Source organism: Phaenicophaeus curvirostris, chromosome 3 (genome assembly GCF_032191515.1).
Source record: "Phaenicophaeus curvirostris isolate KB17595 chromosome 3, BPBGC_Pcur_1.0, whole genome shotgun sequence".
Taxonomy (NCBI): domain Eukaryota; kingdom Metazoa; phylum Chordata; class Aves; order Cuculiformes; family Cuculidae; genus Phaenicophaeus; species Phaenicophaeus curvirostris.
In genome coordinates, this window is record NC_091394.1 from 2590066 (window position 1) to 2610722 (window position 20657).

Genomic DNA, 20657 nt, shown 5'->3' on the forward strand with positions numbered 1-20657 from the left:
GACATGCAAAATCAACTAAGTCCGAACAAACCGGATAATCCATTTACTAAGAAAATTGTCTTATCAATTCTGAAAATTTTTAATGCTTCTGACAAACTTTCAACTATTGAAATGGGTTTCATTGGGCACTGGCAGAGGCTGCCCAGGGAGGGGGTTGATTCACCTTCCCTGGAGGTGTTTAAGGCACGGGTGGACGAGGTGCTAAGGAGAATGGTTTAATGTTTGATGGGAATGGTTGAACTCAATGATCCGGTGGGTCTCTTCCAACCTGGTTATTCTATGATTCTATGATTCATTGCCCTGGTCTGTAGCACTGTACCCTGCAAATTCCTGATTCATAAAACTTCGGGGCAACGGTGTAGTAGAAAGCCGATATCTAGCAAAAGATCTTATAAAGCTTTTATTAAGCTTATAATAAAAATTGAATTTTTTTCACTGAAAGCGTTTACGAAGTACATTTTTATAGCACAATATTGACACGCTCTCTTGTCAAGTTTCACGTATTCGTAGTTTTTCTTTCTCATCAGGTCAGGTTAATTCCTACCCATCACTGTTTCACATATACTAGTGTGGGAATTAGTTGATAAGTTTTGCTGCAGCTGGTTTGCATGTTTAATTATCTTGTCATATAAATCTGTCTTGTGTCGAGAAATAATAATTAGACAATATCCAGACATGATGCTTACTTGTCTAACAAGACAGTTGTCTTAGGTCAAACGATAGCCTGAAAGGAGTCTCCGGGCATGGCTGAATACTCCAAAAATATAACGAGCAACCTTGAAGAGATTTATATGCATCTTTGTTTAAAACTAGTGTATATACTCGCTGCTGATGGGGGTGTTTAGCCTGGAGAAGAGGAGGCTGAGGGGAGACCTCATTGCTCTCTGCAACTACCTGAAAGGAGGTTGTGGAGAGGAGGGAGCTGGGCTCTTCTCCCAAGTGACAGGGGACAGGACGAGAGGGAATGGCCTCAAGCTCTGCCAGGGGAGGTTCAGGCTGGACATTAGGAAAAAATTCTTCATGGAAAGGGTCATTGGTCCCTGTCAGAGGCTGCCCAGGGAGGTGGTTGAGTCCCCTTCCCTGGAGGTGTTTAAGGGACGGGTGGACGAGGTGCTGAGGGACATGGGTTAGTGTTTGTCGGGAATGGTTGGACTCGATGATCCAATGGGTCTCTTCCAACCTGGTGATTCTACGCTTCAGCGCTGAATTGTAAAATAAAAATACTATTATCTTTGCTTCGAAGATTTTGTCCTTTTTAATATTTCACCAGTGAATGAGTGTTTTTTCACACTAGAGCAAACACAAGCAACTCCACTTCATTCATCTCTTCCACACATTACGTGTCGTTCGGGTTTTTGTTTGTTTGTTTTCCAGAAGTCGCTCTTCTTGTTGGTTTCTCCTCCCAGAGCTCCGTAAAGCACTAAAGACGCGGAGAGCACAGAATAACTCGGGGGCGACACCTCATTTTTCAAGTTCGGATGGACTCGATGATCCGGTGGGTCTCTTCCAACCTGGTTATTCGATGATTCTGTGATTCTGTGACTCGTGCCTTTTTCCTTCGCCTCGGCTCGTTCGGACGCTGGTTTCACGGCGCGGGCCGCACCGACCCCGCGGTTCCAGGGCCCCCGGGCCTCGCGCTGCCCCCCGGGCCGCGTTTCCGAGGGCTCCGTCCCCGGGACAGCGGCCCCGGCTCCCCCCGCTCCCCGGGACAGCGGCCCCGGCTCCCCCCGCTGCCCGGGTGGCGGTGCCCGGCGCGGGGGGCTCGGCGCGGCCCCGGCGCTGGGGGCGGGTCTCTCTCGGCGGCGCCGGGGGCGGTGTCGCCGCTCCGCTCCTCCCGCCGCCCCGCCCGCCTCCCGGAGCCGCCGAGCCGAGCCGAGGAGCCGGGCGGGCGCCGCTCCCCGGGGCGGCGGCACCAGGGGGAGCCCCGGGGAGGAGGTGGCGGAGGCGACAGCGGAGCCCGGTGCGCGGAGGGGAGGAAGGCGGCGGCGCTGCTGACCATGGCCTCCAACTTTAACGATATAGTCAAGCAGGGCTACGTGAAAATCCGCAGCAGGAAGCTGGGGGTGAGTGAGCGCCGGGGGCGAGGCGGTGCCCGGGGCACGGGGGGCGGCGACCCGGCGGCTGCCGCTGCCGCTCGGACTCGGGTCCCTCCCGCAGGGCTCCCCGGAGCCCGCCGGCTTCGCCCTCGCCCTCCCCGGGAAGGCGCCGCGGCTCCTTCTCTCGCTCAGCCAGCGCCTCCCAGGGTCGCTCCCCGCCGGCGGCTTCGCCCCGGCCCCCCCGCGCCTCGTCGGGGGCTGCGAAAACTTGGCGCTCGGGTTCTCCCTCTCCGCCTCTCTCCTCTCTCTCTCCCCCGTTTCGGGAGGGCGATGTCTCCCCTCAGGGCACGGTCTGGAGTGTCGGAGGCTGGAGCGGAGCGGGGATGCTGGTGTGGGAGCTGCCCCAGGGCACGGGGCGCTGGGAGGGGAAGGGAAGGGGGTGGCAAACACGGGGACCCGAAGGGAGGTGCAGAGGCTGCCTGGGACCGAAGTGAGCGGCGGCCTCGCAGCTGCCGGTGCCCCGGGATGCTCCCCGAGGCCGGAGAGAAGCCGCTGTTACCGGCTGTGCCGCGGGCGCCTTCCCGGGGGGGCAGCGGCCGTGAGCAGGCAGGGAACTTGGAGCAAAGTGCGTGCAGGGACGGGCTTTCCTAATATTTCCTAAACTTCAGATGCTCCCGGGACTCACCAGTTCGGACTTTCTTCTACCCTTTGTGGAAACAAGAAGGCTGAGGGGAGCTGGAAGCCCCAAGGCCTCTGCTGGCTGGCACGGCTGCTGATGTTGCCAATAATCCCAAAAGAACAGGGTCCCTGTGGGCTGGAGGCTAAACCTGGCTGGGAGAAGAGCCGCAGTTCTTCCTAGGTTCCCCTTGTTTTGCTTTTCTCTCGGTGTGCAGAAAGCTGGAGAGTCCCTGCCTGCCTTCCTTCCCTGCCAGGGAGGTGGGAAGCCTGCTCTCTGCTTCCCTGAAACCTGACAGAGCAGGGGCTGCGTGAGATCTGCCTTCCTCCAAGTTGTGAGCTTATCACAGTGCTAATATTTATCTCCTCCTCCTTTCCCCTTCCCCCCAGATGCTTTGCTTGCAGACCCAGTGTACGGGATGGTGGGAGTCTAACCATAAATTGACCTTTGGAGCACTTCGCTGCCTTGGCAGGGATGTTAATTCCAAAAGAACACCTCGAGTTTGATCTGAAGCCTTTAAAAGCACCAACTCCGAGTGTTTGAGGGGTGTTGTAAATCTAAAGAGAATGGATGCTCTTGTTAATGATTTTGCAACCCCAGAGTCACTGCATGCATCAGTCAGGCATTAGTTAATGTGAAGAAGCAATTTCTGACACTGAATTTGTTTCTGCAGGCCTCTGCTTAACCTTTGCTCATCATTTTTTTCCAAGCTCAGCAGTGTTACTTGATGGACTGAACGCAAAACAATGAGGTTATGGTATCACATCAACTTGATGATGTTGGTAGTTGGAGGCGCAGTGAATCTATTTAATTTGCAAATCTATATTTAAAAGTACCTTACGGTCCTTTAAGTGTGAAAATATGTATATGTGTGTCTCTATGCGAGTACTTTTATATACCTATGGGCATGGTGTATGCAACAAACGTAGAGCTCATTTTACAGTAGTCTTGGATGATACTTGCTGCCTTGTGAAAATAAAATCATGAAGACAGTGATACTACAGCGCAGCATATCATAGGTACCTTGAGTGTCTTGTTTTGAAGATATTAATTTGATTTTGGAGGGGGACGTAAAACTGCATGTTTTGGAGTGGGTGTTATTCATAGCCAGAATGATTATCGTACTTCTACACTAACCAGAAGCGAAACAGTTCACATGGTATGTGCAGAGTATTTTCTTCTACTGAAGAGGTGTGTGAGGATGACAACTCAGACTACATAGCCTCAGGCAGGTGGTAGTATAAGCTTAAATATGACATATGGGGATGCACATCTGAATAAATCTATTAAGTACAATGAAAAATGGATTATATTTTGTAGCAAATAGTATCAACATTCAAATGAGATGTGATGGTTGAAAGGTATGAATTTGTGTGTATATATCCATAGCTAATTGGATACTGGTGACTGAATTTCTAAATTAATGCAATTTTTATTCACCAAATGAAACATTAAAAGGTTTGTATTTTTTTCCCTTATGTGTGTCTCCAAGTCCAAATCCTAATGAATTGCACTAGAGCTGTCATAAGATAGGTGAATACATCAGTTTTCAGGGTTATAAATGTCTGTTAACAAATGAATTTTTTAAACTTCAGAAAAATACTGAAAGGAGGGAAGAGAGCTATGCATGCTGTAAACTAAGGCTAAGATAATTTTGAAATATGCATATAGAATTGTATATTTTGCTGGTCATGCTTCATTCTTATACACTGGAAGTTACTGATCTTTTGGGGAGCAGCAGGGGGCTCATAGTAGTTTACGTTCTTTGAATATTTTGATGTCTCCTGAAAAGCAGATTGATAAGAACTTGGAGGACCAAGGTGACCAATAGCAATTTTACTGCTACACTTGGACAATCAAACTTAATTCTAACCTTTAGGCTGGTATCCAGCTCATTATGGAAATTCTTCCAGTGCAGCTTGTATTCTGTCTTGTTTTGTGACTGAGAGCGCCCTGGCTGGGAATCACATTTAAGATACTCCAATATAACACAGTCTGTGAAGTTGCAGGTAAAATTGAGATAGAGCAAAATCAGATAGTTTATTTGATTTTATTAAAAACAAAGCCCAGACCAACAACCTTTGATTTGCTGTGAACTTTATGGTAGAGTTTAGTTTTCAAAACATTTAGCTTTCAAAAACTCCCAACTCCTAAGCCACCTTCAAATTGCTGCCTCCCATTGATTTTGTACTTTTTTAAATAGAAAATCCTTATGGAATGTTTTTTTACAAGGTATCACATGTTTACCTCTGACTTACTATGGCTGATATACCTTTCTTTAAGTACTTGTTCCACTGTGTCTGCTCCCCACATATTTTGATAGGAATGGTTGGACTCGATGATCCTGTGAGTCTCTTCCAACCTGGTTATTCTATGATTCTATGATTCTATTTGCAAGTTGGGTTTGTAGTATGGTGAGTACTGTCTCCGGTCACAGAGGACAAACAAACGTTTGGAACTAAGCAGTCAGGACTGTGAGCTGTTTTGCCAATAAGTGGTCCTGGTCAGAAGGGCTATAGAGTCATAGAATGGTTTGGGTTGGAAGGGTCTTAAAGATCATCTTTTTCTGACTCTCCTGCAATGGGCAGGGACACCTCCCACCAGACCAGGCTGCCCAAGGCCCCTTCCAACCTGGCCTTGGACACCTCCAGGGATGGGGCAGCCACAGCTTCCCTGGGCAACCTGTGCCAGTGCCTCACCACCCTCATTGTGAAGAAATTCCCCTTAATGCGCTTCTGTATGTTTTCTGACAGAGTTTCGAGTAGATCCCATTGTTCCGATATCTATATGTTGTTCAAGTAGTTTCTTTTGATGTAGGGTTGGATAGTGAGTGTGCTTAAATGAAGAGCTTTGCAAACCTCTCTTGCTATTGGAATCTGACGTCTACTGCTATTGGGAGGATCACGGTTTACACTATGGAGTTGTCAGGCCATGAGGAGACGTTCTGCCAGTTAGACTGCTTAGCCTATCTCCTTACTTTTTTAAGCATAGGCTTATAAAACATTTCTAAGGTGCCTTGAAATTTTAAGTATACATAAAAGCCTATGTAGTAGACAGTCTCACACGACCACACGATGTCTTTGTAGAGGTATCACAAGTATCTTTGAAAGTTAGAAATTGTAGTCGGTAATGATAACTGTAATTAAAACATATTAAAATCTGTTTCTCTGCAGCCTAAATATGCCTTTCTTCAGTGCTCTGGCATTTCTGCACTGTTTGATATTTTGCTTTTCTCTAATACTACATAAAGGAAATACCTCATTCCTGCAGCCATTACATATGACCTGTACGACCCTCTTTTGAAATAAATTTGATTGTAATGTGGCGTGTTGTTCAGATTAGAATAGGTCATTTGTGTAGCGTGGAACAGGACTGTGCTGCCTTTGTTCTTTTGGAATCTTTCATACTTGTGTCGCATTAAAATTCATATGACACAATTTTGTACTGTGCTGGCTGTGCTCATAGGCTGAAACTTTGTTGTAGCAGATTGAATCCCTTTGTTGCCTCCTAATAAACTAAGCTGCAAGGATTTCATGCCTTGTTGAAGTGCTGTTTCTTAGAAGATAAATGGTTTGATGTCACATTAGGAAGTCTAATTAAAAACGAGCATTATGTCACTTTGGTAGTCTTGTTTAGACCCATATCAACCTTCGATGTCATAATCTTGTTGGTTGCTTTTTTTTTTTTACTTTTTTTGGCCTGCCTTGGCCACAGAACAAAAGAATACTATCTAACAGAAATTTTCGCTCACTTGGTGAAAAAAAAAAACAAACTGACTTTTTTCTGTGTTTCCCATACTGAGCAGAATTATTTCCTGAGTGGTTCAGCTTGTACTCTAATACTGCTATCCAAAGAGAAAATTGTACCTGTCAGTCAGTCTTGATTGAGTAATAAATAACAGGTTGCTCTTAGTCACCGAATGAAAAGTTTTATCGTGTAAACCTCTCTGTTTTTAACTATACTTTTAGATCACTGCAGATACCTTTTCTGGAAATGAACATGTTTCTCCTTCTGCTGTTAACCTTGTCTTCAGTCAGTCAGCTCTAACAGTGCTATGGATATGAACCTCTGATTGCAGTTTGGTTCCTCATGAAATAGTGCAGTATGTGTTTAACAAAACCCTAATATTTAATGGATATTATATATATATTTAGGGTGAAGAAAGCAAAGGGATTTGCCAGATGTTCTGAGTTTGAGATTATGCTGATTGATGGTAGCAGCTTTGCAAGTGGGTTATGATGAAAACAGAGAACAGAGTAAAGTCTGTCTGTTTCTTTGAGTTTCCATAACATATTCTAAGAAACAAACAAACAAATGGAAAAGCCCGAGAAAACAACACAGCCTGGAATTGATATATTTTCCATAGATTATTTGATGTTAGTGTCTATGAGAAAACTGCTCAGCCTGTTTGAAAGCACTGAGTTTGCCCTTTGTAACTGCATCCTGATGGATGAGCTCAACAGTGAATTCTGTCTCAGAGCATGAAAGTGATTAAAATGAAACTTTAAAAACTTAATTCCTATTTGTAATGGACTTATTTTAATATTAATAAAGCTGCAGAATAACAGGATTCGGATTCCAGATTCCTTCTGTGTAAAAGAGATCCTTTTTTCACACTAGCTCCAGACAACCTGAGATATGGAATTAAAAGGATTTTACTGTAGTCTGGTAAAGTATCTAGTCACATTTACTACTTAATACTAAAAGTATAATTTAAAATACCAATAATTACTGCATTCAATACTTTTTCTTGCTACAGTTACATGAATGGATTTGCAGAATTAAATGGAAAATATATGGATTTCCAATTTGGTCATTATGGAAAGAACAATCATCCTGAGCTTTTGACCGGTTTGTATCGATTAAGCATATTGTGCAGGAAATGGAAAGAAATATATTGCAGCTATTGTAAACAAGGACAAGAAGTCCCACCATTTTTAATGCTAATGTTTGTGGTTAGAGAAAATTCTCAGTCAGGCATCTGTTAGGCATATCTGAGTTGCTGTGTTTCCCAGTTGCTTTTCTTGATGTGCTTTTCCACCTCTTATTTCTCAAGAGGTCTGATAGCCAAAGGTCTATTAGTTTTGTAGTGGATGACACTTATTTAAAGGACAAATAGTTTCTCTTTTGCAGATAGCATATCACATCCATGCTATCAATGGATTATAGATGTTTCTAGTTTTACACTTGATGTATCATTAACTTCAGTGAGATTATGCCTTAGCTGTATGACAGTTACACAAATAAGCGTTTGTAGACTTGACCTCTTTCACTTGCATATCGTGAGATGGTAAAATTTTATTGAGAGTTGATTTGTATCTCCTGTGAGGTGATGGCCTTTTGGTTTTCCATTAAGGCATCTGTCATTTTTGTCCTGCAATGGACATTAAAGACCTGAGGAAAAGACCCTGAAGTCATTTTAAAGGAACCCGTTAGTGGTTTAGAGTGGCTTTGGTTTAGAGTCCAGGCGGGAACATTAGCTGCACGCAGAGAACGTGAATTTCCTTGTTGTAAAATGCCCTTCAAATCCTACTCAAAGGAACTGTCCTTTCTCAAATCAGTAATTGTGGAAGGAACTTTCTCTATGAATCCTTGAAATACACAAGGAATTATTAATGTTATTCCAGTAGGGAGTTTTCTTCCTAGTTTTTTAGAAATAATCTCGCCTTGAGTCATTCATTCAGATTTTTGCAAGCAGTGCAAAATGCTTTATAGCGGTTGCCTGGCAACAACATATTCAGGCAACAGCATACGTGAATCAGTTGTTAGTTATACATTTGTATATATGACTATGTACAGAGAACACATTTTAGATACATACAAATGAGGAATTTCTAAAATCCCACAATGAAATGCCTTTTTTTTTTTAATATAGAAATAAAGGGGTTTGGGCCTACATTACCCTGGAAATTTTGTCTTTTATTTTAGCTCGTTTAAAAGATCTAGTTGAACAGCTTTTCACAAATGTCATGATATAGTTAATATACTTGTATATTGTCATAGCAAACAATGTAAAATATTCTCTTTGCTGAAGGTGGAAAATAATATATATTTGGATTCATATCCCTCCTATTCTTTAAATTAGTAATGTGTTAGTGAACTAAAGTGTGGTACTTTACTGTATCCTGTAGTGATACAGACCTATTATATTTAAAATAATAATTGTAAACATTGCTATGCGTTTTATTATTTTACTATCTCCAAATTGCAATGCAGCTGTAAGCATCAAATATATTACTGTAGTTAATCATCATTTTGTGGAAAACTTTTTTCCAGATAAAATATGTAGTTCAACTCTAAATACTGTGAAATTTCTTTAGTATGGTGAACAAAGATAAAAAAAGAACTCTCTTTATCTTGTGGAGAAAGTTTGTATGCTGTAGGACAGATTGCTGGCTTATAAAGAAAAGTTGAGGGAGAGTAGGGTTTGCTATAACTGCACCCTAAGACTTCTATATCGCATAAATGCTTTATATTAATTTTGTTTTACTATTCAGAAAACACACCCATGCATCATGCCTGAGAAGGAAATTGTGTGATCATTTAGTGTGACTAGCAAACCACTAAAACTGAAAACGAAGGCAAGAGATTTCCAAATAGTGAGAATTCTCAGCTGGTTGGAGAATTGGATCTGCTGACTCCAGAAGTTCTGACTACAACAGGCAGAGTTTTGTTCAGAAAGCTGGGATCTAAACTGTGAAGAGTTTTGAAGGTGAATGTTAATATTGAATTCTGCTTAGAAATCAACAAAAAAAAAAAATAGCACACTCTAAGATACTGATGAAACGTCTTCCTTTCTGTGAACTAATTTGCAGCTTTCTAACCATTGTAATGTGTGAAATGTGCCATTGCCGTGATGCTGAGCGGTTACAAGGCCATGCAAATGGAGCCTCAGAGGAATTGCTGTTCACTTCAGATACAAATAAATCTGGAAAATAATTTATAAAAGTGTATAAACCTTTGAAAGGATCTTATTTCTCTCTGTTGTTCAGCTGCTGAAATGACCCTCATCATGTCCAGCTTATTTGGACTGAACTTTGGAAAATTTGTATTCATTAATGAGTCAATGAGGAATCAGAAGCACACATCATTGCAACTTTTTTCCCTCACATCTAGTCATACTATATACCTGCTGAAAGCGTGGCTCTTCAGAATGTTTCCTCTACCTGTTGGGGAAACATGCTGAAGAAACACTGCAAAAATATTTAATAGCAAAGTTTAATATAAAAAAGTTTTTCGCTGCTGTAGAACCAAATTAGGTCCATTTTTCAGCAGGAAGATCATGATGCTTCTAATGCTCTCTATTCTTTGTCCTTGGAATATTTTTCTAGGTACTTGCTGTGGCATACCCTGCCCTCAGAGGATTGGTGTATTCTCTTTTCTCATGCAAACATTTATTTTTCCTGCAAGGAGAAAAGAATATGTGAAGTCATACAAAATAATAGTAGAACTAATAGAATCATAGAATAACCAGGTTGGAAGAGACCCACCGGATCATCGAGTCCAACCATTCCTATCAAAGGGGTTTCTGAAGGAGTAATCATAATTATTGTTTTGTACAGCACCTAGAAGGACACAACTGCATTTGTGATTTTCCTTTAGGCATTATTATGATAAATGGGGCTTATAATTAATTTTGGGTTTTGTTCTTATTTGTCTGACTACCTGTAGAAATGCAATCTTTGATAAAGTATTTACCTGATGCAGTAAATGTATTATCTAGTTCAAATGTGATGAGAATGTTAAAAAATAAAATACATGAGGCTTAACCAACAATGGAGAAAACTTCCATTTTAACTGAAGTTGGTATACTAAATAATTAATCTCCGGATTAGTATGATAATAATGAACTACTTTCAAATGAAATTATTTTGCTGATGAAAGTAACTTTTGTTGATGCAGTTACAATAGTAATACTTTCTCTGAATGATAATTATTTTTCTTCTTGAAACTGCACTTTTAAACTGTTCCAGTGAACGCTTCAACAGGATGTAGAGATTCCATTTGAAAACAGAACAACAGGGATTTTTTTGGCACAGTGAAAGCAAGCTAGGGCTCTTCAGTGCGCTGTCCTTTCAGTTACTAAACACGTTCAGATCTCTGACTTTTGTAGCAAACACTGAAGGTCCTCAGCTTCTCCTGTGATATCATTCTTGATGAATGTCATTTTTCTCCTTCAGTTATGCGAGGCCAAATACTACATTAGTCATATTATCTACTCTTATATTGGTGATACTTGCTGTTAAGTTTCATGGTGTTTACCTGCTGTGCAAGAGAGACTGAGACTCAACACTTGGGATGGCTTAAGTTTTGTATCTGAGAATGAATTCATTGACTTCAGAGTGTCAAAGAGGTAGTGAGAATATATCAGACTGTAGTCCTATATGTAGTACCAAATTTGATGCTTGGTATTACTGTTCTCAGGGTTACATCTTTTTTAACTCCATCTGTGTATACTGTTATTGATAATCTTAAAAACAGGCTGAGATTTCTAGAGGTACAAGTACACAAAGAAAGAATTTTTATGAGTGAGGATGAATATAAGGCTGCTTTTTTGCCTTTCAAAGGAAAAGCATTAATTATGTATATATGCGTATGTACATAAAAACCGCCAGCATCCTAGCAACAAGGCTAGAAGGTTAATTTTCCATAGGTTTAACAAGAAATGTAGCAAAAAATATTTTTGCTGATTTTTTTTTTCCTGTTGACCTTGTATCTTAAACTACTGTAAGGTTTTCGGAGCTTTTTGCTCTGTTAATGAAATAACATATTTCCAGAAGACAGAAATCTTTCTGCTTACATGTTGGACTATATATAAGAAGAGTTAAATTTTAGTCTTATTCAGAAATGTAATTTGTAATCTTGAGCACTTTGAGAATAAGGCTGGAATGAATCAATTATACTAAGCCCACGGTACGCTACATAAATTAAATTTAAAGCTGCATTAAGGCCCCTTATACACCCAGCATATTGAAGAATGCTGGTAGTGTAAATGGGAAATGGGCTTTGTGAGCTTAACTTTTCTGTTGGTAAAATGAGTATAATCTCTTTTCATCTACCACTTCTTTCTTTTGTCTGCTTCAACTATAAATTCTTGATAAGTTCTCATTGTAGATATGTAGACAAAATTGTTATTAGGTGCTACCCCTGTATGGAAAACATTGGAATAATTCAGAATTTATTTGAATCACAGAACCACAGAATGGCAGTGTTTGCAAGGGAAATCTTGGGGTCACCTGGTCACTCTGTTTTAAAGCTGTAGGAAGACTATTACTTCTGGTTGGAAAACATGTTTTAGTGAATTTTATGAAATGTCCCTTTTAACAGGCAGTATTTGTTCAAATGTCTAATTTATTTTAGGGTTTTTTTACCTTTAAAGTAGATAAATTTGCATTTTCCCCTTATATCTTACTGATAGAATTGCTTACTCATCAGTTTTTCTTTGAAACATGTCTCTAATATATAATAATGCAAGAAGTCTGAAGCTGATAACTTGAGTAGGACCTATGTCTCTTTCCTTCTTTGAGACTGAATTGTAGCACAAGATCTAAAGTCTTGAATGGTTTAACTTTTAAAACTAGCTATTGAAGATGTTGAAGGTACAATTATTCACATCTTAACTGACAGAACAATTCTGAAACCTGGAGATGGTCCATGACACAATTTCATAACTGCAGGGGTTACTGATCTGCAATTGTGGATGTAAATTTCTGACTCCAGCCATGCAGAAATTAGCCATATTTGTCAGATGCGTGTCACGCTGCAACAACCTTATTTAAGGGGTGTGGGGGGAAAGGGTTAAAGGTGCTACTACAGCATCTTTTCTCTTTCCTAGTGGAGTGTATCACTGGTCGGATTTTGAGAAAACGTTGGAGATTTCTCATTTCCAACTTTCATAAAAGGCATATTCTTCCACAAAACTATTTGGGAAACCCTAACCCTCTAGGCTTATGTTGAGCTTTATGCTAAGTAATACTAAGACCTAGCCTTACGTTGTGTGTTTTGTATGCTAATATCTTGGAGCTCAGCACAGGGAGGATACATTTGCTTGGCCCACGTGTGGGACTTGGTACAGATTGTAGGATGCAGTTGCAGAGTCTATAGAAGTCAAAATGCATTGTTTGTTGAGGAAATCGACCTGCACAATATGAACAATAAACAAGCACTACAGAAACATTTACTGAAAAGAAATATACAAAGTTAAAAAAACCAGCAAACCCCAAAGAAGTAGTTAATCAAATTACTGTTTGCCCAGAATATTAATGCTAGTATGAACGCTTCCGGAAGAAGATTTGTAACGGCCAGTATTGTCTGAGTACTGGTTTGCCTTTAATTAAAAAAATACCTTTCTCCGCAGCCTTTTGAAATAACTGAAAGATTTGTATTCTCTTTGGTAGGTCAGAGCTGAAAGTAAAAAGCTGAAAGTATACCAGGTAGCCTTTGCTAATGTGATACGTATCAGCTGAATATACTCTTAAGCTTATGCAGTGTCAACACGCTGCAGGTAGGTAGTAATGTGTTCAATGAAACCCAATTCCTTCATCATGTTATGTTTTTCCAATTATTGAATAATCCTGAGTTTAATTTTTTTAATAATGAAAATTGATGCAGACCCATCCCAAAGAAGAAGAGAAAAGAAAATGTTAAAAATAGGCAAATACCTACTTTTCTCTGTAAATGCAAACATGCAGATGAACTAGATTAGCTGTTTCTGGTTATATGTAATCGTTCCTCTCATTAGATCTCACTATTCTTCGTAGGCACATTTTTAATTGCTTATGCGAAGTCATAAGATCAAACATGTTTGCAGGAAAATCTGTGCAGCAGGCAAAAAGTTCCTCAGCGGTAAATCTACGTTCACATGTAAATTTTAGCTGGTGTGAATTGGTCCAAGTGAGATTTACAGAAAGCAGAGTGAAAAACTGTAAGATCTGACTTCCCCTATTGGAACAGAATCCCTGGCAATGGTTATTCCCATTAATGGTATTACATGTATTAAATATATAGATATTAAAAAATATATTAGAATGAACAGGGAGCAAAAGAAAGGAAGCAGACTACTCTGTTCTGATGTCATTGCAGAAAAACAGGAATGGAATTATTATTATGGTCCCAAAGTTCCTAGTAAAGCAGAAACAGCAGTCTTTTAAAAGGTGAAGTAGATATGTGAATGCAAAGGGTCTGTTTCTACAATATGAGCCGTTGCACGGTACAGGACTTGCCCAGGACCCAGAGGCCGGTAAAGATATTGCTGGCCACTGCTGTTTCAGAAGAGTCAGGTTATTTTGAAGAATTAGGTCTGAATGCCTGTAGAGAATATTGGTTTCTAACACTTGCTAATCATTTGGGATGAAGACAATCCTTACAAATAGCAAAAGGGAGCTGTTGCTAATGATAGCAGCCTAGCAGCTGGTAGAGGATGTTGGTTAAACCATTGGAGCCAGGCATCTGCAGTACTTCAAACCCTGAAGCTGCAAAATGAGACATAAAGAGGAATCTGTGGAGAAGCTGTGGAATAGTGTTAGATAAGATTTATCGTCAGTGAGAGGAAAACTTTAACTGGTGGGCCTCATACTGTGCTTATAGTAAGATAAGTGTCTAGCAGCTTTTATACAATAATATACCTACAGTGTTTAGATATATTACTGCGGGAGTTTTTGAACTGAAAGTGAAAAATAGAAAAGTAAATGTTATTTGTAAATATTTTTTTACATGATTTTGACACATTGTTTTGACACAATCATACCATAACGCAGTTCATAGCCTAAGAGAACTCCGAGGTTAAATACATTTCAAAATGCTTTTGGAGGTGTATCTTCCAGAGCACTTGATGTCAGAAAATAATTTTTTCCCTGTAATCTTTTTTTTTTTTCCCCGTCCTCTGAACAAACAAATCTGTTATTTTTGCTTTGTTTCTGTATAATGTTATTCTGTGGCTTACAATCATTTCTCCTAAAAAGAAATATCCAAGGTCAATCTCAACTCCACTGCAATATGAACAAAATGGAGTTTGAAACTGTAGTGAGATCATGTCTCTTGTTTGACTCTTCAGAATACTTTCCCCCTGCCCCCGTCTTACCTGAAACATTTCCTAGACTTGTCTGTAGAGAAATTATATTCTTATAGCAAAATTAATACTTTTCTATAATCTGGAAATTACTAGAAAGAGTAAGTAGCTGTTCTCATTTAAATAAACAGATGCACTTCCTAATACACCTAATAGATTTACTTGTACTAATTAAAAAGGGTTGAGCTGATGGGCCGGGTAGCTACTTGTCTGCAGGAAAGCAAATGAAGAAATACTGCCTCCTTCAGTATGTCAGAGTGGGGAAAATGTAAAAAGGTGTAAATGGTATTGATTTTCATTGACCTGAGCTAACCCACAGTAGTGCCACAGCTGCACTCTTGCTGATGCTTGTGGCTGAGCCGAATGTACAATAGATGACTGAGTTAAGCCAGGGGATTTGAAATGGGGAATTCTACGTGCTACCCTTCTAGATCAACTTTAGAGCTGTAAATCACCTGCATAGCTGTTAGGGTGATCATGACTGAAGTAGTGAAAATGAAAGAAGGTCAGCTAGCAATGTATAATTACCAAGATATTCTTTATTTTTAATTGTCGCTAGTGTTTGTTCAGTAAGTTAGGCTTGCAGTGAATTTATGTAGACAGTCAGAGGAAAGACCTCTGATAGAGGGCTAAATCTGTCCTTGATTGTACAGACATCTTTGAAAGTAAGTGTATGGTGTGCACGTGTTACACCCCAGCCACAGGGTTCACCATAGTGGTGAATGTTTTGATCAAGTTTCATTCAATACCTTCTTACAGGAATTTAATAAAGTTCTACTAATCCTAGAAAATGCCATTAAAATCTATGCTGAATAGAGCAGTTCCTAATTTTCAAAATTCTTTTTCTAGGTAGAAAATGGGATTTGTTCAGATTTCGTGTTTCACCTTTTCTTCAGAATCAGGAGGGTTAAACAACTTAATTTCTGAAACCAAAAATTGAAATACTTGTGTGATGTTTTGTCCTCAGGACCAGATGCCTTAGGCATAGGCCTTTAATCCCTGTGCCCTAGTTACAGCAATTAAGCTTCATGAAATATAAATTTTGTTGCATATGCATCTTGGTTTCTCCTTTTTTCTTCTGTTTCACAATCAGTCTGAAATATTAATGACCATATTAAATGCACTTTATGTGAATTGCTTTTAAGATTGCATTCTAGTTATCCTGGCAGATGCAGTGAATGGCATTTTCTAACATTTAGACTTCAGCGTGTGTTGTTTGGCTGAAGAAAGTCTAGCTTTCATAATATGGTTTCTTGTAGGCCTGCCTCTTTATCTGCATTTAAATAAAAAAGGTGCGGAAGATGTGCAGCACTTTGCGAGACCACAGCTTATAATTGTTCATGATTTCTTGTGCTGCAGTGCAAATTAATCATTGTCAAACTGTGCTGGGGTGAATAGAAATGCCTAACAGCGTTGTGGTACCTGCCTGAAAGAGCTTCCTCTCTAACATCTGAAATGTTAAAGTGATCCTTCAACATCTCATGTTATTTTTTTTTTCACTGAAAGATTTCTCTCCATTCAAATTTATAATCTATTTCTGCCAGTCATATCTATGCAAATGAATTTCTGAAGCTTGATTGTAACACTTCCCTCCTCCCCCAAAACTTATAAAGAAACAATCACTAACGTGAATAAAGTCCCCATCAGTGCACTTGTATTATATAGTTTGGTTGGGATCAGAGGAAGCACTGGTAGAGGGTGAGGGTACAAACAGAGGTGGAAAACCAGTTTGGTTTAGATGTTTCAAAACTGCAAACCAATAAAAGTTCTGTCTGTATAGCAACAGGTATAGCAATACGTAGATTGCACGCCACTTAGAGACAGTGGTCACTTTGGTGTAGATGTGAAAGATCCCAAATGGAAAATTCACAGCCTTCTCGGGGAGGGGGGTGTGTTTTGGTTTTTTAGGGCGGAGGTGTATGTTACTGGAAAACAGCTGTATCTACTTTAATGTGGTCAGAAAAAAAGGCACTTTGCTGTTCCACTGCTAAAAAAAAGAATGAGTTAATAAACCCAGTGCACAATCTGTCTCTGCTGTGGCTCTTGGCACACAACATCTCTAATTGGTGGAAGCTATTGAGGCCTTAATTGCTGATTTTGCAGTACTGCCATGTTTACTGATAAGGTTTAATGCAAGCTAAAATTTGTTAACTAGAGAGAAACAGTCACACTTGTGTGAAGAGCGTGAGGACAAACAGCAGGCTTTTTCTGTAGCAACAAATGACAATGAAGTATTCCATCACGTGACATCGTTAGATTTCCCATTTCAGGCTAATGAGATACCTTTCTTTGAGCAGAAGACCTGGAAAAACATTCCGAGTTATATGTTTTGTATCTACTCTTAAATTTATCAAATTTTTGTCTCCTGGGGAAGGACAGATGCAACTATTAGATTTGCATTGCATGAGGAGATCTGGGATTGAATTTAGGCTCTAAAAGAAAAATGCCAATTGTGACCACCAGCCGATGACTGTCTACATCACTAGATATAGTAGTAGTATCTTTCTAATATTAAAATTTAGGTTTGATATAAAAATCTATTTATTAAGCTATCATTTCATTCAGCTTAAATATGAGAAAAGCTTCACTGTCTTCCAAGTGAATGGAGGACCTTTGCGTTTATATATTAAAACATTTACTTCCTTAACTGAGACATCCTTAGATGTTTATTTTTAATGCAGTATTATTACAGCGTAATAGAACATCTTTTTAAGCTACTAACCTGCTGTTTCATTTCTGAACTATAAGTTCAAATTATTATTTTTATTTGAGTTTATATAGGAGTAATAAATACCAGATAATGTTATATGGCTGTTTATGTCCCAAAAGCTAAAAGGAAAAATAAATGGAAGTATGTTTTTTACTTAACATACTTCACTCAGCATGTTTTTCATATACTGGATGCATAGCTTAGAGCAGAGGAAAAGGTAAGATACCAGCTGAGTGAAAAGCAGATACTGCTGTGAACTCCAAATGAGGTTTTGTCTTCCTTTTTGAAAAATACAGGACTCTGTACTCAATGAGATTTTGTGCTTGCAGATGATTAAGTTCTGTTTCATTTGGTTACTGAACATACTGTATCTTGCATATGTATTCTGTAAGCAATATATGTCATCTTACAGTTCATAAAATTTATGTTAATCTGTGTACAGAAGAGCAGATAGTTGAAATGCCTTAGAACAGTACTTTATCCAATATTTATTAACGCTTAGAGGATGAGGAATAGTGCATGTTCACCAAGTGTACTAAGAAAACTAATAGTAATTAGTGTTGCATTAAGTTACTCTGCATTTTAAATGGAAATTATGTCAAACAAACATTAATTCAAATTAATAGGTATTTTTATTTAAATTAATAGTCTACTTTCATTGTAAATTTTCTCTGACCCATAGTCCAGGTTTTATTCAAACACTTAATTAAGCTGTAACTTCATATGGGTCTGCAACAGTGTAAAATATTATAAGTTGTGTTATGTAGTGTTTTAGATATATAACAGGACAGCTTTTAAAAGCCACAGACAAGTGGTCGTTTTGGAGTTTCTTCAGTGCTTTGTATCCTCCGTAGTAGCCATAGTGTTGGGTAGTTAGGGCTTTGAAAGCTGAGAAAGAGCAAAACAAGACTGTCATCAGCAAGGTCATTGTTAAGCTGAACTGATTGATGTCCAAGTCAAGAACAGCTCTGTCCCTCTGTACTTTTAAAAATCTCACAGATTTGCAGGTGCTGCTCACAAGAACGACCTCTTTCTTGCCACACTATTTGGCAAACTTGTGTGATTATCCACAGAACGGGTAGGATTTTTTTTTTCTATAAGCAATGCGATTCAGAATCTATTTTCTACTGTTGTTCTGTTGCAGATGTGACAAAATATACTTAAACTGTGTTGATTTTATTAAAATTTGAACAGCAAGGTATTTCTAAGAGGACTTAAAGAAAATGCAAAATAATTTGCCATACGACAGGTCCATGGTTTCTATCTGTACGTGTCATTGTGGGGTCAAAAAAAAAAAAAAAGAAAAAAAACAATGTTACTTTTCTTCCTGCTGCCAACAAACAGCAAAATGTTTCTGCATGCTCTGTTAACATAGGAAAGGGTCTTTAGGCAAACTGTAGAGACAGCAAAATCATGAACGCTTTCCTTTTCCTTTCACGTCACTTTATTTTTATGCCTTTATTCCAATTGAATCCTCAAGTCCTTTTAAAATTTTTTGTTTGAGTGCTTATGCAGTGTATTCTTTGTTATTTGTTGCTGACATTTGTTAAAGGCAAACAGAATCAGTGATAACTTATATTCATTTCTATCTTATACTGTTTTAGGGAAGACATCTGGTGTAAAATAGGCAAATAGAACTCCTACTACCCCAAGAGAATTCCCCCCAGATTTTCTGTGATGAAGATGTGCAATCCAGAAGGCAAAAATTGAAAAAAAAAAAAAAAAAGAAATGAAAAAAACCAACTCTTTGATGCATCATAAATGCAGCGAGCACAGTTATTGACTTGATTATCTCTTTGACAATGCATTGTCACTGCTCTGGAGAGAGATTTGAGACAGTGCTGGACAGGCAGCAGTGAAATGTGGTAAACCAGAAGCGAACAGCTAGAATGAGCACATGAAAGAGACTTTAGAAACACTCAATTTAATATATTGCAAATATTTTCTAAATGAAAAATGAAGAAATATAACTTCTGTAGTAAAAATGGCAGCTTGTAGTTTCAAACATTGCTGTGCTTGTTATAATTCGAGTTTTAACCCACAGTACTCGCTAGTCTTGTGTAGCAGGGGTGTTACTGCAGGACAGTAGGTCCTATCTGATTTCTTACTGTCACACTGTTTAACTGCACATTCATATAATGTCATATACAAATGCAGTAATAGATGAGCAGCACAAATGTTGTAATACAGTGGTTTAAATTTTAAGTCTTTGGCTAGATCTGCCTTTTTTTTTTTTGCAGCTGCAGTGGTTAATAATGTATTATTGCTGTGACTGGAAAAAAATGAACTGTGAAATTTCAGGCACTTGACTGGTCACATTTGAAAACATAGCTAAATGCATGTCGGTTTTTGTTTTCAAAGATCATAAATCTAGTCTGGGATCATCCAGTTCAGTTAATCGTTTATGGCCAGGATAGGTATGAATCTATCTAGTAGGGCAGATACCTTCATGTTTTAGTTTGAGGTCTTGGTTGGCCCTTTACTACCTACACTAAGGCAATTCAACAGCCATCTGTGATGAATAGTAGAAAATAAGCAGCTACATTTTGTGTTTTACTCTCTCTCTCTGAACCTTTTTCTGTCTTACGCATCTGCTGCCAGTGCTGTTGAGTCAGCACCTTATTTCAATTCAAGTAATGAAAACTCTGAAAAATTACTTTTCTGCTTTTGTTCATCCCACAAAAGCAGCTTCTGTCAATATAATAGCCTTTACCTCTATTCTTCACTCTTTTCTCTGGTGGAAACCTACCCTTCTCTCTGCAAGGGTTAAATTTCTGTCCAAGGTCATAGGACTCTGGACTTACCAAGGCTTACTGGCAGCTGTGAAAATTACATTTGGCAGCAAGACCATTTTCCTTGGAGCTAAAGCCAGCACGCTGTTCAAGCATTGCTCTTGGCTAATATCTTCTCTATTGGAGACCTGGAAAACTGTAGCATATAAATATCATGCTTCTTTTGGTTTCATCTCCACAAACAGCCATTGCACTGCCTCCTTGTCAATACTGTAAACTCACTCTTCCCTAGTATAAGAACAAGTTGAGGGCATACGCAAATCCCAAACGCTATTGCTTTAGGACACTTCTTATTCGTTAAGCTATTATTATTAAGTAAATCAAGCCATTATTATAAATAGCAGACAACAATTCACACAGCCCATGTACCTATGTG

The 20657-nt window shown here is 39.3% G+C and overlaps 1 protein-coding gene across 1 annotated transcript in view; it reads left to right on the top strand.

Moving 5' to 3' along the window:
• The first annotated feature begins 1968 nt into the window (after nt 1–1968).
• Nucleotides 1969–20657, top strand: part of DOK6 (docking protein 6) — a 225785-nt gene continuing 207096 nt past the window's right edge. Inside the window, exon 1 of the mRNA XM_069853029.1 lies at nt 1969–2063. Coding sequence (XP_069709130.1) covers nt 1998–2063 — 66 coding nt within the window. The 5' untranslated portion in view covers nt 1969–1997. The remainder of the gene's footprint in view (nt 2064–20657) is intronic.